Source organism: Loxodonta africana, chromosome X, assembly GCF_030014295.1.
Source record: "Loxodonta africana isolate mLoxAfr1 chromosome X, mLoxAfr1.hap2, whole genome shotgun sequence".
NCBI lineage: Eukaryota > Metazoa > Chordata > Mammalia > Proboscidea > Elephantidae > Loxodonta > Loxodonta africana.
The window spans coordinates 43,940,556-43,962,824 of NC_087369.1; the positions used below are offsets into that span (position 1 = coordinate 43,940,556).

At 40.8% G+C, this 22,269-nt stretch overlaps 1 protein-coding gene across 1 annotated transcript in view; it reads left to right on the plus strand.

The window, feature by feature from the left end:
• Positions 1 to 575: 575 nt before the first annotated feature.
• TSPAN7 (tetraspanin 7) overlaps positions 576 to 22,269 on the plus strand; it is a 128,783-nt gene continuing 107,089 nt past the window's right edge. Inside the window, exon 1 of the mRNA XM_064278141.1 lies at positions 576 to 674. Coding sequence (XP_064134211.1) covers positions 594 to 674 — 81 coding nt within the window. The 5' untranslated portion in view covers positions 576 to 593. The remainder of the gene's footprint in view (positions 675 to 22,269) is intronic.

The window sequence follows — 22,269 nt, forward strand, 5'->3', positions numbered from 1 at the left end:
TGGTGAGATTTTGGTCTCCGTCTGAACCCCTGGGTTCCTGGCCATTCCTCCAGCTTTATCTCTGGCCACCTGTCATGGTCTATTCCTGGCACAGACAATATCTGCTTGTTACCAAGAACACGACTACTGGGCTACTTCTAAGAAGGCCCTGTGAGGAGACCAAGTACAGAGACAGAATTGTTTTTCAGGGTAACCAATAAACCTCATGTAGTCAGGTGCACACAACCCTACAAATGTTAAGGCCCTACTGTGTACAAAGCAGAATCCTAAAGGCCACGGGGGCTTGGATGGACCTCTGACCTCTGACGCAGCCTCTAGAGCCTCTGGTCCCTTCCCGCCTGACCGGTCCTCTCCTTGGCTGGGGGTCTGAGCTTGCGCGGGATTGCCGGGGCGGGCAGCTTTCCGAGCCTGCGCAGTCGCCGCCCGGCCAGCTTCTTCAGTGGGAGCCCCGCGAGGTGCGCGCTCACGCACGCGCACGGCCTCGCCTGCGCGCGCACCCGGTCTCTGGCCGCACGCGCGCCCGCCCCGCCCCGCCTCCTCCCCCCCTCCCGTGCGCCCGCCCGCCGCCGCTGCCGCCGACCGCGCTGTGTAGTATGGCATCGAGGAGAATGGAGACCAAACCTGTGATAACCTGTCTCAAAACCCTCCTCATCATCTACTCCTTCGTGTTCTGGGTGAGTGCCCTCTTCGGGCCCGTGGCCCGGCCGCCATCCCTCCGTGCGGTGATGCTCTGAGAAAAGAAAAGGGGTAAAAAAAAAAAAATCTCGGTCCTCTCCTTAAGGAGGCGGGCGCTGGGCGCTGCTGGGCCGGGGCTGCGGAGGACCGGGCACGTTCTGGGGGCTGCTCGAACCCTGGTCCCATTCCGGGCGTCGTGGTGGCGGTGACTACTGGTGGTCGACCTTTCCAAAATATTTCTAACGTATCGATTTCCTTTTTAAGCTTGTGGGATGGGGTCAGCACCTGGGGAAAGTTGCGGCTTTATTCGTCTTTTTTCCTCTATGGAAACCACTCGCCACCCTCTCGCGGCGTCTCTGGGAGCTAACCTGTGGCGAGCTGGGAGCGGGCGAGGAAGCGTGGGGTTCGAGCCCAGATTCCCAGTAATTCCTGACCCCACGGGGCTGCGAGAGGGAGGCGCCCGGAGCCTTGTGAATGTCTGGCTGGTGCAAGGGCGACCCGAGTCCCTCAAGCGCACTGATGGGGGTCAGGGGGAGGAAGCGCCACCGCCGCGTGGAGGCGCATGAAGGGGAGAGGGTCTTACATAAACCCAGGGGTATCTTGGAGCTTTCTCGGCGACCTGGTAGGTGGGTGTTACAACCTTTTTTTCCTGTTCCCTTCCATCCTTCCATTCCCCATCTGCCCATTCAGTCACTGCGCAAACCCAGCCCACAGCCCCCTGGAGGAGGACCCCCGCCACTTGGTGAGAGCGATAGCGCCCCAACTCTACTCCCCTTTCGGTGCTGCCACCAGTCCTCGAAGCTCAATGCAGAAGGGTGACGTCAACCCCTCAGCCGAGCTGCGAGGGACTGCGTGGTGCACCTCGCAGAGGGATGCGCCCTTCGCGCGGGAGGAGGAGGAGGAGGGGGCTCCAGGCTTGAGCCTTACCTCATCCTGTTTGGCAGTGCGTGCAATCAGTGCAGGGCTGGTACTGCAGTGATTCACTTGGAGAGGTGGGTGGTACCTAAAGACCATTCCTCGGTGTTTCTCTTTACGTACAAATGATCCCCCTCTCCCCAAGTTCTCCATTCCCATACTAAGCTACAGACACCCCGCAGGGAAATGAATGAATGCTTTACCCGCAGTGCCCGCCCCCGCAATAATCTGGGTCATTTCAGCTTCCAAGACAGTCATTTTGAAACCTGAGGCTCTGTAGAAAGAGTCCAGCCTTTCGTTGTTATCCTTCTCACCGCCCCCCAAACTAGCCCTAATTTTGATTTGAAACTGGGCCACAATGTGTATGAGGTACCCAGACAGGGCCGGGTGGTGAACCGGGCTGTTTGTAATAGCCAAGGCAGGAGCAGTGATGTACTAAGAATTAAAAAAAAAAAATTCCGAATGCCCACCCAGGCATTTCCTTGTCACTGGCATTGGTGATTCTTCAGGTCGGGGACACTGTGGACCCTGGGGACTGGATACTAGGAGCTCTGCGGTGAGACGGGATAGATCAATTGGCATAACACAGGAAGCAAACACAGAAACGAACCTTATTTGAATTGAAAACGATACAGGTTGATCAATTTCAGTGATGGAATTGTGAGCTATGTTGGGATCGAGTCATTTTTATGCCCGGCCTGAAAAAGGCGGTAATGCATCCTGGTTGCTGAAACTTCCTAATAGCCATTCTTTAGAACTGGTTTAGTTTTTTGTTTATTTCCTTAAATCTTTTTGTTTGGCCATTTATTATTTCCTTGACTTCTTAGTTTCCGGAGTAAATCATATGGGTGGTTATTTTTAGCTTCCTGAAAAAATAAGGTTTACATTGTAAATGAAGGGGTGTTGTCCTTTCAGCATCTTTGAGGGCTGGTAAAGGAGGTCTTCTAGGCTGAGGCTTTTCACAATGAGCTCTTTAATTCTCGCTTCCTGCCCTCACCCCATGAATCTAATCACTTAATATCCCCAATACGTCTTAAACAATCGTTGCATTTCATTTCTTCCTAGCTTCCTTGATGCTTGCATTTTGTTTTTGTTTTTTATTTTCAAGATTTTCAGTCTTAAATGTTTACCTGCAACGTTTTCAATTGTTTAAATAGTATTCAGATCATTTCGTACTTCCCAACCAAAAGAATGAGATACCGCCAGATAAAAGGGTATTTTGAACAAGACATTTTCGTTAATAAGCCACAATTCAAATGCCCTGTTTTCCATTGTACTTCAAGTGCTTAAAATACATTAAAAAAAAAAAAAAGAAAAACAAAAAAACCGTGTACATCAAATCAAAACTTATAGTATTATACTAGGTAGTTAACAAAAAAAGGTGATCTTGGTGTTTGTTCAAGTGGAAGATGGAGAGAAGATTAGGCAAAATTGTTTCCTTTGTGTTCTTTGTGGGTTGTTTTAATAGGACTTCTTCTCTTCCCTCAATTTAGATTTTAGAAGACATTTAGCCTTAAAATGGTGGCAGACCAGTAGCATCAAGAAGGTTGATGTACCTGGGCATACACTAAATCGGAAATTTCAAGTTGTGTTTAGAACAAGGAATAGTTTTACCTGTTCTCTTCTGTCTGCAGTCGCTCTCCCTCTCCTGAAGTGTTCCTCTAAAGCAGTGGTTCTCAACAGGGAGCGGTTTTGCCCCCCCCCAGGGGACATTTGGCAATGTCTGGAGACATTTTTGGTTACAACTGAGAGTGATGGTATTGCTGGAATCTAGTGGGTAGAGGCCAGAAATGCTACTAAACATCCTATGGTACACGGGACAGCCTGCCCCCACCCCAACAAAGAATTATCCAGCCCAAAATGTCAATAGTACCAGCAACCTCTGTGCTATTGGATTTAAAAAAAAAATTCTAAGGAAAAAAAAGAACCTTATACAAAACTCAGTATATTTACTGGTGTTTGGGAACTACCATACCAGATCATGCCCAACATTCCCTACAGTGTATCATAATTCTGTATTTGAAGACAAAGGCAGGTAGCTCTTTCATATAATTGTGTTCAAATGGATAGGGTGATTTGTCTTATAATTAAATGACATTACCTGAATGCTAGATAAATGGATCCTTTATTTTTCTTGGTTTTTATGTTTGTTTTCAAGAAAAGGAAGAAAAAACACCTATGAGTACGTCGTTCTGTGTTTTAAAGACTAGCAAACAGTGCTTGGCTCATAGTAGGTTTACTCTAAATATTTACTGAATGAATGAATGAACTACTCTTGGAGTCCTGGTGGCGCAGTGGTTAAAGTGATGGACTGCTAACCGAAAGGTTGGTGGTTTGAAACCACCAGGGGCGAGGGAGAAAGATGTGGCAGTCTGCTTCCGTAAAGATTACAGTCTTGGAAACCCTGTGGGGTCATTATGAGTCAGAATGAAGGATTCAACTCACCTGAATGAGGTGGCTTTTAAACAGTGTTGCTTCCAGTCTACTTATGGTGATTTAAATGTGTTCCTTCCATTAAAATGTGCAGATAGAAGAGGGCTTTATAAGGACTTGCTTATCCTAATGATAGTTTAATTATTACTGTGTAGTGGTTGGCTAGCTTGTCAGACATTTTAGATTATCTAAAATTGGAATTTAATTCGTTAAGTTTGAATTAAAAAAAATAGAAAACAAAACATCCCTCCCATAAGATAAATACAATTTTTTAAGGGCAAGCAGGAAAACTTCATATGTATGTTGTTTACCAGGTAACTTTTGTTTTGATTTTTAAGTTTTTTAAGATGTTAAGTACTCATCTGGGTTCTGTGTTAGATTTGAATCTTCCACATTTAAATCCATTAAATAAAACAAAATTTTGTGGAGAAAATATATCCTTTGTTTAATTCCAGTGTATATTGGATTTTGGTTTCTTCTAAGGAAGTAGTTAGGTTGTCTGTTAAAAACAAAACAAAACCCAAAGCCCTTACTGTCAAGTCAATTCTGACTCATAAAGTCCTTGGAAACCCTATGGGGCAGTTCTGCTCTGTCCTGTAGGGTCACTATGAGTCAAAATTGAACTTATCAATAAAAAACTTTTTTTTTTTTTTTTATTATCAATAGTGCTGTCAAATTCTCTTAAGGTGAAATGTCAGTGTTTTTTTCTTTTTTAATTTAGGAAGCATCACTAATCTTTTTTTGGAAGATTTAAAAAACTATAGTAAGAAAATTTCTGTTCTTTTTTAGTCCAGTAAGCATAGATACTTGGGTTAAACAGAGGGAGGGGGGAAGTATTAAAGAGCAACCCTTAACATTTGAAAGGATGCTTAAATTTGGGTACATACTAAAGTTTATACCTGTTCTTCTACATGTCAGTGCAACTTAACAAATATTCCTTGAATGTCAACTGTATACCAGGTATTGGATATTCAATAGAACGTCTATCAGCTTTTTCTAGCTGCTGCTTTTGGCAGTTAACTTTCATTTCTAAATAACATACTTACATTGCTGTTTCTTGATTTTTCAGTTTTAGGTATTATGTATTGACTTCCCACTATGAAAGATGAAAATTCAGCTCTCTTGCCCCTACTCCCTCCTCCCATACTTACTTCCTACCGTCACATCTTCCCCATGTAGTTTTTATCATTTTTGTTACAGCAGTAGTTAGCGATTACATTAATGTGACTAGTTAAACCCTAGTCACAGCTGAACCATAAAATGTGTGTATAATAAAAAAAAAAAAAATTTTTAATTATGATTACTTGCATGGCTTTTTGTTTTCCCGGAGTTAAGAATTGTCTTGTTTTTTCCTTTGCTTAGTTTTCTATGTTTGTCATTAATTTATCCCCAAACTCAATCCAAGAACGATGCATCTTCACTTCAGGTGATATCCTTTAAGTTTCCTCCTGTTGGAGACATTTCTCCCAGAGCATTCTTATCTTCACTCTAGACTAGTAATCTCTGGGCCTTTGAAACAGCAAACACCCTAGAATCTCCTTTTACCATTGTTAATCCCTTCTGTTATGTTTGATCCCTTGTTTCCTGGATGCTCTTTCGTTCTCTCTGTTTGATCCTTCATTTTGGTGAAGCAAATCTTCTAGTAACTTTCTGGAAAAGGGTATATAACCAAAAGGTTGGCAGTTCGAATCCAGCAGCTGCTCCTTGGAAACCCTACAGGGCAGTTCTACTCTCTCTATAGGGTTGTTATGAGTCTGAATTGACATGACAGCAATGGGTTTGGTTTTTGTTGTGGTAGGTTTGAAAATTTTATTTTTATATTCAATTTGATAGTTTGGCTGAGTATAGAATTCTAGCTTGGAAATAATTTTTCTTCAGGATTTCTGTCTTTTTACTCCCAAGTTGTCAAATTCGCCATAAGGGAATTACTGTTGAGAAATCAGATGCTATTCTGATTCTTCTCGAATCTTGCTTTTCTTCTCTGGAAGCTTTTGGTATCTTGTTCGTTAGTGTCCTGGAATGTCACGATAATATGCCTTGGTGTATGTCTGTTTCCATCTCTTTCTTGTGTACCCCTTCAACCTGGAAACTTGAGTCTTCAGTTTTGGAAATTTTTTTGAATTATTTCTTTGATTTCATTCCCCTCATTTTCTCTGTCTATTTGGATGTTGAACCTACTAGACTGATTCTCTAATTTTTTGCCCTTCTACTTTCTCCTTTTTTTATGTTTTGCTCTACTTTCTGGGAGATTTCTCCTACATTATCTTACTTGATACTGCATTTTTCATTTGTTTTTTATGTTGTTTCAGGAGCTCCTTTTTAATGTTGGAATGTTTCTTTTTTTACGTATCTTGCTCTTGTTTCATAAGTGTAATATCTTTTTAAAATCCCTCTGAGGAGCTTTTTTTTTTTTTTTTTAAAGTTTACTTCCTGCATGATTTTCCAAACTGTTGTGTTTTCTGGCATATTACAGGTTTACCTCAAAGTTCTGGTCACTTTTTGCTCTCTGTTCTGTACGTGTTTAAGAGTGAGACACTCAAAAGCTGATTGGAAGCTCTTAGCATGAAGTGGGGATTTGTCAGTTGTTTTAAGTTGGGCAGTTTGAATGGGCAGTTGAGTTTGAGAACTAAGATCAATATATTTAGGTCTTTTCAAATTTCCTAAAGAAAGGCTTTCTAATCTGCTCTCTGGATAGAGAAAGTTGAGAAAATGATATGGGCATCTCCACATGCTTGTGTAAACCTTGCTAAATAAGCTCCTGTTTCCAGCGTAGAATCTGTGACTTCCAATGTACTGTGTTTCTTAGTTTAGACTCTTTTCAAAAGCCTCCCTAGAGAATAGTCTCCAGATATAATATTGGGATGGGTTGAAGACCACTGATATGAATTTGGAGAGGATCTAGGAATCTAGTTGCTTTTCAGAAGACTTTTACTGATCCTCCTTATTTTAGCCCTTTCATCCTCAGTTCCAGGTGTGCCTGGTGCTCTCCAGTCCTGAGCCTTTTCAGGGTTCTTGGCTGCAAATTTTTTATTCTTGACCATAAGATTTGGCTTTCTTAGTTTCCAAAATGCCATTGTGGTTGTCTGCCTTTTTTGTTGTTGTGGGTTAAAACAATACTTTTAGTGTCATTTCAGTGAAGATTTGGGAAATAGCCGAGGTAAATGGATGTGTTCAATCCATCATCTTTACCTGGCAGCCCTTTATATCTGTATCTCTACATTGCATGGTACTAATTAAATACACAGTTGATTATGAGTGATTCAGTAGAGCATCGAAAGTTGCAATGGTTGGGTTATTCTAATAAATATTGGTATCTACGTTTCACTTTTCAAAAAGCTTTTGGAAGTCAATGGAAGTACTCTAGGTTGGAACAGACTTACTAAAGTACATCCTGTATAAGTTCATCTGGTCATCAGGGACTGGAGTTAGACAAATGGAAATGAAACTCTGAAAGTTGCTGCTGCTTTTTCTGCCCTTCTCGTTTCTTCCCTCCAAGTGAAGGTCCCTGTGTCTTCTGACCTAATCCAGATCTTGCTAAAGTAATTTAATGTAGAAGTAGCAGAGTTCATGGTATGGTGTGTGTGTGCAGGGTGAGGGGTGAAGTGGGGGAGGCTTGATGTTAAAACTGATTATTGATCTGCTATTTTTCTATTACCACAATCATAACCCTTCACATTTATTGTAGGATTTGCTCATTAACAGAAGTAAGCTAAAGAGTCTTTTCTCATTTAACCAACTTTATTTCCTATATGCAGTGAGAAGTTGGAACATATGTACTACCTTTTATAGCAGTTCTACTCTGTCCTATAGGGTCACTCTGAGTCGGAATCGACTTGACAGCAGTGGGGGGGTTTTGATAGCATTTGGGGGACATTAAGTTTTTTTCACTCAGTAGTTGATTACAAATTAGCCGATGTTTTGTACAAGTAGAATGGAACAGTCTCCCCTATTTTGAGTTTTTGATTTGACCCTACTGTGAGCTATATTGCTTATGATTAATTAAGTATTCAGAATAATATATACACTGCTTTAAGAAGATACAGTACTTCAGAAGGTGCTAAGAATTGAAACTCATATGACTATTTCTTTGTTTAACGTGCTAAAGCTTTGACATAGATGACTAATGCATTGCTAAAGCAATTTGAAACTTAGTTTTGGAATATATTCTTACTGTCCTTTTCTCCTTTAGTCCCATTATAGCTGCTTCCAATTTGGGTTATCTCATAGTAAGCAGGTCATTGGATTGCTGCTCTTAAATTTTTTCTTTCGGTTCTTATCCCCCTTGCCATGACGGAATGCTTTTTATTCCTGGCTAAACACTCTCGTCCTCTTTTATAAGTTGTTGTTAGGTGCTTTTCAGTCGGTTCTGACTCATAGCGACCCCATGTACAGCAGAACGAAGCACTGTCAAGTCCTGCACCATCCTCGTAATCATTGTTATACTTGAGCCCATTGTTGCAGCCACTGTGTCGATCCATCTTATTGAGGGTCTTCCTCTCTTTCGCTGACCCTTTACCAAGCACGACGTCTTTCTTCAGGGACTCCTCCCTCATAACATGTCCAAAGTATGTGAGACAAATTCTCACCATTCTTGCTTCTAAAGAACATTCTGGCTGTGCTTCTTCCAAGACAGATTTGTTCGTTCTTCTGGAAGTCCATGGTATAAGTATTCTTCACCAACATTCCAATTCAGAGGCATCAATTCTTCTTCGGCGTTCCTTGTTCATTGTCCAGCTTTTGCATGCATATGAGGCAATTGAAAATACCATGCCTTGGATCAGGCGCACCTTCGTCCTGAAAGTGACATCTTTGCTTTTTAACATTTTGAAGAGGTCTTTTGCAGTACATTTGCCCAGTGCAACACGTTGTTTGATTTCTTGACAACTTCTTCCATGGGTGTTGATCGTGGATCCAAGTAAAATTAAATTCTTGACAATTTCAGCATTTTCTCTGTTTGTCATGATGTTGCTTATTGGCCCAGTTGTGAGAATTTTTGTTTTCTTTATGTTGAGGTGTAATCCATACTGAAGGCTATAGTCCTTGATCTTTATCAGTAAGTGCTTCAAGTCCTTCTTCACTTTTCACAAGCCAAGGTTGTGTCATCTGCATATCGCAAGTTGTCTCTTTTATATAGAGCCCCGATATTCATCAAGAAAAGGATGCAGGGGGGAAAATAGGAGAGGGTTTGTTTTGTTTTCTCCTTTGGTTATTTGCTCAGTTAAATGTATAAGCCTTTTAAATAGTTTGGTCATAGAACTATGGATCACAATTTTATTGTGGGAGATTTTCTTTAGTGTTTTCTCTGCAAGGTATGGTGGACTTCTTCATCACCATCTGTTTTAGGAGGAATTTCAGGTACCATACATTAGAGGATGGGATGGGTCAGGTACAGGTCCTAGTTTGGCAATCTAGATCATTGGTTCTCAATGCTGCTTTCCTATAGAATTGCCTAAGGAGCTTAAAAAAGAGAGATGCTTAGACCCCAGTGTAAGAGATTCTGATTCAGTTGGCCTGGGGTGGGGTGCCAGCATTGGTATATCTTGAAATGAGCTTCCAGGTGATTCACCTGTGCAACTAGAGTTGAGAATCATTGATCTCAGGAGATAATAGTTGGCCCTGGGTCATCGTGAGTCCTGAATCTGGAGGTAGCAAGGAGTGTCTAGCATTGGCCTATTGATTTCGTCTGACTTCTCCAAGATTCTAGGGCCAGGTCTCCAGTGTCTCTGAGTAAACCAAAATGTCCTTGCCACTGTTGGAGACCTTGCCAGTGGTTCCTGACTAGAGGAGTGACCATCATAATCACTGAATTTTTTTTTTTAATACAGATGCTTGGTCTTATCTCCTGGTGTTTCAACTTTGATTGATCTGGAGTGGGACCTGGACGTGTATATATATTTTTAAAGCTCTTTCAAGGTGATTCTTATTCCTGGGATGTGACTCAGTAGTCCCTGATGTAGCTTATTATAAATGAATTTTTACTTCATGAATGCTTTCCTATAATGTGATCTGTGGTCCTATAAATAAAGGTAGTTTGAGGATAGTGTTCTACAAAGCAAGATGTTGCCAATCTAGCATTTTTCTCACCCACAAAACTGGTCTCTGGAAGGGGTCTTGAACTGAAAGAAGTTTGGAGTAGTTTCTATTTATTAGGGGAACCTATTTCTGCCAAGAAATTTGGAAGACACCTACCTGGCCAACTGACTGGAAAAGATCCATATTTATGCCTATTCCTAAGAAAGGTGATCCAACAAGGTGGAAATTATTGAACAATATAATTAATATCACACGGAAGCAAAATTTGCTGAAGATCATTCAAAAGCGGATGCAGCAGTATATCAACAGGGAACTGCGAGAAATTGAAGCTGGATTTAGAAGAGGACGTGGAACCAGGGGTGTCATTGTTGAGGTCAGATGGATCCTTCTTGAAAGCAGAGAATACCAGAAGGATGTTTACCTGTGTTTTATTGACTATGCAAAGGCATTCCACTGTGTGAAATCATAACAAATTATGGATAACATTGCAGAGAATGGGAATTCCAGTACACTTAATCATGCTCATGAAGAATCTGTACATGGATCAAGAGGCAGTTGTTCGAATAGAACAAGGGGATACTGCATGGCTTAAAGTCAGGAAAGGTGTGCATCCGCGTTGTATCCTTGAACCATACCTGTTCAGTCTGTACGCTGAGTAAATAATCGGAGAAGCTGGACTGTATGAAGAAAAGTAGGGCATCAAGATTGGAGACAGACTTCTTAACAACCTGCGTTAGACAAATGACACAACCTTGCTTGCTGAAAGTGAAGGGGACTTGAAGCACTTACTGATGAAGACCAAAGACTACAGCTTTCAGTATAGATTACACCTCAACATAAAGAAAACAAAAATCTTCACAACTGAACCAATAAGCAACATCATGATAAATGGAGAAAAGATCGAGGTTGTCAAGGATTTCATTTTACTTGGATCCACAATCAACACCCATGGAAGCAGCAGTCAAGAAATCAAAAGACACATTGCATTTGGCAAATCTGCCTCAAGAGATCTCTTTAAAATGTTAAAAACCAAAGAGGACACCTTGAGGACTAAGGTGCACCTTACCCAAGCCATGGTGTTTTCAATTGCCTCCTACACATGTGAAAGCTGGATGATGAATAAGGAAGACCAAAGAAGAATCGATGCCTTTGAATTGTGATGCTGGCTAAGAATATTTACTGTACTGTGGACTGCCAAAAGAACGAACAGATCTGTCTTGGAAGAAGTACAGCCAGAATGCTCCTTAGAAGCAAGGATGGCAAGACTACGTCTGACATACTTTGGACATGTTATCAGGAAGGATCAGTCCCTGGAGAAGGACATCATGCTTAGTGTAAAGTAGAGGATCAGCAAAAAAGCGGAAGACCCTGAATGAGATGGATTGACACAGTGGTTACAACAGCGGGCTTAAGCGTAACAATGATTGTGAGGATGGGGTGGGAACAGGCAGTGATTTATTCTCTTGTACGTAAGGTCGCTATGAGTCAGAACTGACTCGATGGCACCTGACAACATTTCTGTTGACAGATGTTCTGAGAAATTAAAAAGAGTATTGGTTTTCCCTCTGTCAAAAATGAGACTGTCGTCCAATATGTAAAACAAAAAGAATTCATTAGTTACCGAACAGTCTATGAAGGAAGCATATTGCTGATATTTTTGGGTAGCGTCATGGTTAAGGTTGTGCGTCTGCTTGGCTAGGCCATAATTCTTACTGGTTTGGCAGTTATGTAATGAGGTAGTTTGGCAGTTATGTAGTTCTCCATTTTGGGATATAATGTAGTCACCTCTATGATGTGATCTAATGTGATCAGCCAATCATATGTAAGGGAAGTTTCCTCGGGTGTAGCCTGCATCCAATATATATGGATGTTCTGGCAAAGCTTGCTGACTATTTGCTTGCTCTGGATCCTGCATCTGGCTTGTCACCATCCGACTTCCAGTTCTTGGGACTTGAGCCAGCGGCCTGCATATTGCCTGCTGATCTTGAGATTTGTTGCCCTCCACAGCCTGTGAGCCAGCATCCTGTCGTCTTAACTGCTGATCTTGGGTTCATCCGGCCCTGCAGCTACATGAGTAAGGAGAAGTCTCCAGCCTGACGCTTGACCCACAGACATCGGACTTGCCAGCCTCTACAACTGCATGAACCATTTCTTGAGATAAATCAATCTTGGTCTCTCTTTGTCTATATATATATGTGTATACATATACACACACTTCATTGGTTTTTCTTGTCTAGAGAACCCAGCTTATGATGGGTAGTGTGGTGTTTGGGGGTTGCTTTGATTACAGAGGCATTAGTGGTTGACCATGGCTTTAGAAGTGTAGCTATTCAAGTAAAATTGAGCAGCATGTTCACTGCAGTGCATCTGCTGCTGATTGGTTGGCCTTCAATTGCATGAGATTAGAGTAGAACTGCCCCATAGAGTTTCCAAGGAGCGCCTGGCGGATTCGAACTGCCGACCCTTTGGTTAGCAGCCGTAGCACTTAACCACTACGCCACCAAGGTTTCCAGTTGTAATTCAGAGGTGTGTTTCCTGAAGCAAGTTAAGTTGTCATTAATCAAAAAGGTTTAAGAGGGGATCGTGGTGGTTACTAGTTACCATGGGTGTTGAATAATCAATCGTTTTCCCTCTTTAAAAAAAAATACCCATCAAGTCGATGCCATAGCTCTTAACTGCTACGCCACCAGGGTTTCCAAAAGCAACCATTCCTCTCCCTGGGTGAGCTCGAACCACCAACCTTTTGGTTAAGAGCCGAACGTGCTAACCAATTGCGCCACAGAGACAGGCTTAAACATTTATTTTTATTTCTTATGGAAACATTTATTCTTACCTCAGACTGCTAATTCTTGCTTCTCGGTGAAATGTGGTTGTTTCTGCACCTTAGGCCCCATTCGCCAAACATCATCATAGTGGCGTGTAGAATTTCTGAGTTTAATCATTCCACAAACACTAATTCAGTTTGATTTCCGGAGGTTATACTAGGATTCCTCAAAGATAGAACCCTTTAGGCTGAAAAGGAGCCCAAACCTTAATAATGAGGCTGGGTGGTAAATGTTCCTAAACATTCCTTCAACATCCCCTTCCCTACTTGAGCTCAACTTTTGAGAATTTTTGCCTCTCTCAGCTGGATTTAAAATTAAAATTAGGCCTATGTAAATAAAGTCTTGGCTTGAACATTTGCTGTGTGACCTTGGACAAGTCACATAGTGTCTCTGAGCCTCAATTCCTCTTGAGAGTTGAGAATATCTATGCTTACCCACTTTAGTCAATAGTTGAGAGTTAAATGACATACAAGTGCTTTGTAAGTTAACGTGATTAATATTTTGGGAACATTATTTCTTAGAGTTTAGAGTGTTGCTTTGTCCCTAATTTCTTGCACAGGAGTGGTACTACGTTAGTCTTTGTTAAAGGAATAAACTGATTTAAAAACTCTCCATTTTGGAAATGAAGGATGACTTACTTTTTGGGCTTTATAGGCCGCTACCAAAGAGATCTGAAATCCCGGAGGGCTTTGAATGGGAACCAACAATATAATGAATTTGTGCCAGTAAGTTCAGCCCTGTCATTGTGATGAAGGTATTCTTATCTAGAATGAATACATATAAATCCGTCACTTAAAATCAAGGGAGAAATTGATGACTTCCATTATTCCTTTTTTTAAATGACCTTTATCAAAAAAATTTTAAAAGTTTTAAATGTACAGAAAAATGTGGAGCTAATACAGAGTTTCCATATACCCCTCAACCAGTTTCCCCTATTAAATTAACCTTACATTAGTGTAGTCTGTTTGTTACAGCTAATAAGTCAGTTTGGTACATTATCATTAACTAAAGTTTATGTTTTACTCAGATTTCCTAAGTTTTAATCTAATGTCCTTTTTCCGTTCCAGGATCCTATCCGCAATACCAGACCACATTTAGTAGTCATCATGTCTCCTTAGACTCCTCTTGGCTGAGACAGTTTTGCAGACTTTCCTTGCTTTTTATGACCTTGACAGTTTTGAGGAGTATTTCTCAGGTGCTTTGTCGGATGCCCCTCAATTGGGATTTGTCTGATATTTTTTTCACATGATTAGACTGGAGTAATGTATTTTGTGGCCAAAGACCACAGAGGTAAAGTGACATTATCATTACTTTGTGTCAAGGGTACATACTATAAGAGTTATCACTGTTGATGTTAACCTTGATCACCTGGCTTGAGGTAGTGTTTGTCAGGTATCTTTACTATAAAATTACTGTTCTTGCCCCCCTTTCCATAGTGTACCCTTTGGAAGAAATTTACTACACGTGACCCATACTTAAGGAGTGGGGAGTTATGCCCCACCTCCTTAAGGGCAGAATATCTATTTAATCTTTTTATTAACAGAAATGATTTCCATTTAACAAATGTTCAAACCAAGAATAAATATTTGTTCAAACAATAAAAACAGTTGAGTCAATTGGAACTAGACAGGGCTTCTTGCTTACCATTATTATTTATGACTTTGATTTATCTAGCCACTGCAATAAGATAAAATGGAAAAAGAGGAGGTAAAACCATCTTTTTACACATGCAATTGTTGTATACTTAAAAAACTCAGGAGGTTTTAGAAAAAAAACCTATGAAAAGAATTGGCAAGTTAGCTGGATATAAGTATACAAAAATTAATTGCTTTTTATTATTCTAGCATAAGCCTTAGAAAAGGGAGGAAAACATTCCAGTCACAATAACAACATAAATCGTAACTATTTAAAAATAAAATTAACAAAGTTAACAAGAAAGGCATGAGTCTTACATGAGAACTAAAATCTTATTGAGGGACATAAAATCAGTTCTGAACAGATTAAAAGACAAAGTGTTCTTGGTAGGGAGACAATATCATAAAAAATGTTAATTTTCCCAAAATGTGCTTGATGTAATTCCAAATAGAATCCCAACAGGATTTGTGTGTGTGTGTGTGTGTGTGTGTGTGTGTGTGTGTGTGGTGGCACTTGATAAAATGATATTATTTTGTGTACAAGAATAAATGCTTCAGAAATCAAGAACAATTTGGGGGAAAAGAGTACATGCCTTACCAGTTATCAGAATATACCTTTGCGTAGCCCCCTCCCTTGGGTGTGGGTGGAACTTGTGACTTTCTTTTAGTAGAATAAGGTGATGGGAAAATGTATGTGAATATGTGTATGCGATTATATAAGATTGTAATGTCTGTCTCGTGGAGACACTGTCCCTTGCTGGCTTTGAAGAAGCAAGATTCCATGACGTGAACTGCCCAATGAAGAGGACCAGGTGGCAAGGAACCTGAGGGTGGTTTCCAGATAACATCCAGAAAGAAACTGAAGCCTTCAGTTTGGCAGCCTGCAAGCATCTGAATGTTGCCAGAACCATGTAATCTTGAAAGCAGTCCTTCCCCATTTGAGTCTCAGATGAGACCACAGCCCCAGCTGACATCTTGATTGAAGATTTGTGAGACCCTGAAGCAGAGGACCCAGCTAAGCTGTGCCTGGACTCCTGACCCACAGAAACTGTGAGATAATAAATGTGTGTTGTTTTAAGCCGCTAAGTTTATGGTAATATTGTTATGCAACAGTAAGTAATACTACTATAAAATCACTAATCAAATCAATATGATTCGAACCAAAATCAAACCCATTGCTGTTGAGTCGATTCCGACTCACAGCGACCCTATAGGATAGCGTAGAACTGCCCTGTAGGGTTTCCAAGGAGCAGTTGGTAGATTTGGACTGCTGACCTTTTCGTTAGCAGCTATAGCTCTTAACCACTGCGCCACCAGGGCTCCAATCAATATGATATTGGCTTAGAAACAAATAGATCAGTGGTATAAAAGAGAATCCACAAATAAATTCTAATTTATGTAATTTAATATGTGAAAAAGGGTATTCATTTTGGTGATAGATTTAAATAATGCTGGTACTACTGAATATCTATATGGAAGAAAATATAATTGGAGCCCTTAGAATTATATTAAAAATTTTAGTGGATTTAAATGCTCAAATATAAAAACAAAACAAAGTCTTGTAAGAAAATATAGGAGAAACATGTACCATTAAGGAGTCAAAGAGATGGCCTTATCCAAGCCTGGAGATTCAGAAGCAATTAAATACTAATTTATTTGTAAAATATTTAGAAATTACATGGCAGAAGGTACAATCAAGTCAATTAAACAGTTGTGGTGAGATAAGGAGCTTGTGGCAGACTTAATGTACTGCTTCCTTCATCAAGAAAATCTTGTTACCAAAAGCCTATTTCTGTTCTGATGCAAGCTCCTTCTCATAGGTGCTGACCAGTGTTGTTACACTGACCATTCTTGGGAAGTACTGTTCTAGGGCAGACGTCAGCAAACCTTTTCTGTAAAGAGCCACATAGTAAATATTTTAGGCTTTGTGGGCCGTTTGATCTCTGTTGCAACTACTCAGAGTAACCTCTCTGATTATAGTGTGAAAGCAACACAGACAATATATAAACGAATGAGCAAGGCTGTGTCCCAATACCTTTACAAAAACAGGCAACCAGCCAGATTTCACCCGTGGGCTGTAGTTTGCCGACCCCTGATCTAGTGGGTGCAGATAAGGAGGAGGGTACAATCCTTATCCCTAGGCATTCAAGTTTAAAGTTTAATATGAGCCTGTAAGAATGGGGATGAAGCAAGCGTTACATTTTTTAGCTTGAAAGGGCTAGTCATGCACTATCTAATGAGCGCTTCAAATGCGGCAAGTCCAAATTGTGGGGTCGCAGTTGACTTGAAGGCAGGGGGTTTATTTTTTATTTTTTTGGTAAGTATAAAATACATACAGATTTTGAAGATTTTAGTATAAAAAAAGAATCTAAAATATCTTAATTTTTGTATTGATTACATGTTGAAGTGATAATATTTTAGATACGCTGGATTAAATAAAATACATTATTAAAATTAATTTCACCAAAAATTTTTTTTTTACTTTGAATGTGGTTGCTAGAAAATTTAAAATTACACATGTGGCTCACCAGTATGTTTCTACTGGACAGCTCTGGGCCAGAAGTACTAGAAGTTTAAATTAAGTGCTATGGGATGACGGGAAAGAGCTCATCTGGCTGGGGAATTTGGAATGACTGTGGAGAAGATGGACCTTGGAGAATTATGGTATTGTGACAAGTGGTGCTCTGGGAGGATAACAAAGACTGTTGGATGGAGGAAATGGTATAGGTAGAGGCTAGGAGAACGTAGAATAATTTTTTTGTTTGTTTGGTACAGGAATGAGTTTAGCTGTAATGAGGGGCGAGGCATGCGATGAATCTATGTAAGTAGGCATAGACCTTATTATGGGTGACTCTGCATGGGTAAGGACTTTGAGCCTAATTTGGAAGGCAGAGCAGAACTAGTCCATATTTTTGAGCAGAGAGTAGTAATGTTTGGAAGCAGTAAGTTGGTTGGGTTGGAATAAGGCAAGAAGTGGTGAAATCAGGTTGAATAGGTAAGAGGAATGAAGGCCTAATACAGGGTGATAATGGGAATGAAGAGTGCAGGACAGGCTCCACTTTATGATGTGGCAAGGATATTTGAGAGTGAAAGAGGATCCCAGGGTCCTGGGCTTGAGGAACCTGGGTGATGGTGATGCCCTCATGGAAACGGGAAACTTAGAAGGAGGAGCTGGTTTGAAACTATTACGGTGCATTCCATTTTGCATGTGTTTAGTTTGAGACACCAGTTTACAAGGTGGGCCAGTTCTTGGAAGTTTGCTCACCTGCAGTTTTTGCTGACAAAAACAGCCCTGAGAAATCCTTTACTTCTGGCCTTGTCTATGCTTCCAGACCCTCCTGGCCATCCACCATGGTTACAGTTCATTGGAATTTGACCCTAGTCTGTTGACTAGTCAGTAGACCATGAGAGGATTAGGCTTGTAAGATCTGGACAGACCAGATCTTTTTTAGGTATTTGAAGTCAAGGTATAAGAGACACTGTTGGTTGGTGTAGGGGTAGACGGAGAAGGAAATACAGGGAGAAGTGGAAGAGACGGAGAGAAGGTAAGTCAGATGATTGGTGTGGAGCTGGAGTGGGGACTGGTGAACTCCTGGTCACCAGACCATGTAGGGCTACTGGCCCACTCTGTGGCAGCCCATGGTCTTCTCTTCTGGCCTGAAACTATAGCTTTTCATGGTTCTGGTGAGGCTTGGCCAACCAGATGAGATTCTAATCCTTCTTTTCCCTCCTCTGTGCTAACAGTAATCGTTCGTGATTAGTTGGATGTTTGAAGTGGTTAGAAAGGCAGGTTTGGAATTTAAAAAGGGAGGTTGGGTAGAAATGCCAAGTTTTGAGAAGACTCATATATTCATTTAAAAGGCATGAAGTAGTAAATGGTATTCTTTTGCAACTTCCCAGTAGCCCCAAGTTTTAAATGCATTTAATGCTAAATTGCTTGCTGAGAATAGGTGTAATAGGTGTAACAGAGCATCTGGCCAGCAGCACTAATGGAAGCCTGTGTTTCCAGTAAGTTTTGTTTGGGGATGAAGATCCTGCTATGGGATATTTTGGGGCCTTGGTCAAGTTACTTATTAATCTCCTATAGGAGAATGAGGTTGGCAGTTGTTTTAGTTTATATCCCTTAGAGATGTTTTGAGGATAAACAAGCAACTGCTTTGTATATTGTGTTCTTCATAAGATTGTTCTGGTATATAGAGGTGGTAGCTAGCCTGACAGTTTTTAGGACAGGTGACTCTCTACCTGGTGGGTTCAGCAAGTCCTTTGAGAGGGCGTTAATTTGGATAAATGGAAGTGAAATACACTTCTCCAGTGAACCCGTTGTTGGAAACCTGGATCAGCATCTTTTAAACTGCCATGTTGGGAGTAAACTCCAACAATCATGAGGATGGTGTAGGACTGGGCAGTGTTTCGTTCTGTTGTACGTAGAGTCACTATGAGCCAGAAGCAACTCCACGGCACCTAACAACAACAACACATATCCCTGACATTTAGTAAATATGTATATACGCACACACACTATGAATTACTTTTGTAGTTAAGAAAATAGTAAATACTCTTTTAAAAACAAAATTATTCTGGAAATTTTGTAGTATGTAGCTCTATTTCTCAATGATGGAGTGCCTGTTTTTACCACATCTTATTTATAATGCAGCAGTTCTTTGTCCCGGTCCTTTTTGGTGACTGGATTAAATTGATGTGGAGCAAAAATATATTTAATTTGACTTTTAAGCCTTGTCTATTTAAAACTGAGGAAAATGTCTGTTCCTGTTGAGCATTAAAATGTTTTCTGTGTGTGTGTGCTGTATGTCAAATATAATGTTGAGTCAGTGTATCTAGAACTCAGCTTTATCTACCATATTATACCATATTTGCTTCAGGCGTTTCGTTTTTAAAGAAATAAGAAAAAATTACAGTTGATGCCCCTACATCTCCTTCCTTGTGTCATAAATTCAGAGTATATCATTTGAGCCTGTTTTTTTACATTTACTAATATTTACCATAACCGGTTGCTGTTGAGTCGATTGACTCATAGCGACCCTATAGGACAGAGTAGAACTGCCCCATAGGGCTTCTGAGGAGCGCCTGGTGGATTCGAACTGCCGACCCTTTGGTTAGTAGCTGTAGCACTTAACAACTACGCCACCAGGGTTTCCTAGTAATACTTAACCCATAATTATTACTGTGTTCAGGTATTTAAACTTTGTATAAATGAATCATCTCATGCATATTGTTTTGCAGCTTGCATTTTTTGCTCAGTATTGTTTGACATTTTTCCATGTTGATAGATATGGCTCTAGTTTAGGGATCAACAGACTATGGCTTACAGGCCAAATCTAGCCAGTCAACCCTTTTGTAAATAAAGTCTGTGGCTGCTTTTGTGTCACAACAAGAGTTGAGTAGTTGTAACAGAGATTTTATGGCCCGCAAAGCCTAAAATGCTTATCTGACCCTTTACAGAAGAAGCTTGCCAACCTCTGATCTAGTTCATTTTTTGTATGGATATACCATCATTTATCCATTTTTCTGCCCATTAACACTTATTTCCTGTTTATTTGTTTAAAATGATGCTTTGGTGAGTATTAGTGTGTGTGTGTGTGTGTGTGTGTACATACATACATGAAAACCTGGTGGTGTAGTGGTTAAGAGTTTGGCTGCTAACCAAAAGGTCGGCAGCTCAAATCTACCAGGTGCTCCTTGGAAACCCTCTGGGTTAGTTCTACTCTGTCCTATAGGGTTGCTATGAGTTGGAATCCACTCGATGGCAACCACATGAGTGAGAAAGTCTTTATTGTATTATATTGATCATTAAACATTTTAATAAAGCTTTTATATATTTTGGTCTTGTTTTCTGTATTGGCAAAGAAAACAGAGGAAAAAAAAATCCAAGGCAGACTTCGGGCCTGTTGTTGTTGGTTGCCAGTCAAGTTCATACTGCTTCATTAGGTTTTCAAGGCTGTGACCTTTCTCCAGGTCCCATATGGTTCCTTTATAGAAACTGAGGCCGGGGCCATCTTTTCACATTTTTTCTGTCTTCCCTGCTCAAAACTTCAGTTTCCCAAATGGTAGATATAATGCTTTTTACTGGGTGCTGAAGCATGGACTATGTAAGGGGCCCTAATGTCAGGCCCTGTGCTGTTGCTGAACAACTGGGCAACTGCCCATTCCTTCCAAAGGTCTTAATCTATAAGTGTCTTTTCTGCTCTTCAGTTTGTGGATGGCTTGGGCAGGACATAAGAAATCCTGCACTCTTTTGTGGGGATAGATACTCTTTCCACTCTGTCGTTTAAAACTTACTTTATGCCTAAAAGATTCCAAATTGTTGGCCCAGACTGCATAGGTATTATCTCTCCTGCTGCTGTGAAATACGGTAAGGCTATGAACTCGTCTATTACAGCTATAAGCCCCCTAGCCACTGTGAGCAGATGGAAACCAAGGTATTAAAAACTGCTGGGGATGCAGTCTTTTACTTTGCTTTAAAGAAACAAAGCTGAAAGCAGGGGCAGTCACCAGGCATTTTCCTATGGAGCTGACTCTAGTTAAATACAGCTATATAATCCACACATGGACACACAGATAAGGCTCATTGGCATGATTGCCAAGTAAAAGTTTGTCAGCTGGAGTGATCTTGTTTCCTCTCCCTGGACCTGCTTTCGGGAAATAATCTGACCAGCCTTGTTTACCTCCTGTGAATGGCAAGAGGAGTTCTTGCTTGTATTGTGGAGTTAACTATGTTATCTCTGATGAAAGGAATTTAGTGCATTAGAGAAGGTCTAGTGTTAAAAAGGAAATCCATCCCAGTTTCTTAAAATCACATCCTGTAGATGGGCCTCTTTTGCTGCCTAATTTTTAAGACCAACTGTAGGGTCGCTATAAGTCAGAATCGACTCTACGGCGCTGGGTTTTGTTTTTTTGATTATAGACCAAAAGGAAACCCTAGTGGCGTAGTGGTTAAGTGCTACAGCTGCTAACCAAAGAGTTGGCAGTTTGAATCCGCCAGGCACTCCTTGGAAACTCTATGGAGCAGTTCTACTCTGTTCTATAGGGTCGCTATGAGTTGGAACCAACTCGACGGCACAGGGTTTGGTTTTGGTTTTTTGTACACCAAAAGGTTGACAGTTTGAATCTGCCAGGTACTCTTTGGAAACTCTTTGGGGCAGTTCTACTCTGTCCTGTAGGGTCACTATGAGTAGGTAGGAATTGACCTGACGGCAATGGGTTTTTTTTTTTTTTTGGTATACACCAACAGGAGCCCTGGTGGTACAGTGGTTAAGAACTCAGCTGCTAACCAAAAGGTTGGTAGTTCAAATCTACCAGCCTCTTCTTGGAAACCCTATGGGGCAGTTCTGCTCTTTACTATAGGTTCGCTATGAATTGGAATCAACTCAATAGCAATGGGTTTTATACACCAAAAGCAACAGTAATAGTTTGTCATACGTAACAGACACAAAGCTCATAAACATAAATTATCCCTTATATTAATTAATTAATGCAGGTGTGTTCTACCATCACCCAAAACCGGGATACTGTTCTCCTGCCCCAGATCCATTAAGACAGTGGAAGGAAGTGTTTTGGGTGTTGGGGTCTGTTGACTTGGGGCCTTGTTTCAGCAGGTGTGGCTTAAATTTAATGTTCCTGTGTAACCTATGGAAACCCTGGTGGCATAGCGGTTAAGCGCTACAGCTGCTAACCAAGAGGTCAGCAGTTTGAATCCACCAGGCACTCCTTGGAAAGCTGCTAACCGAACAGGTCCC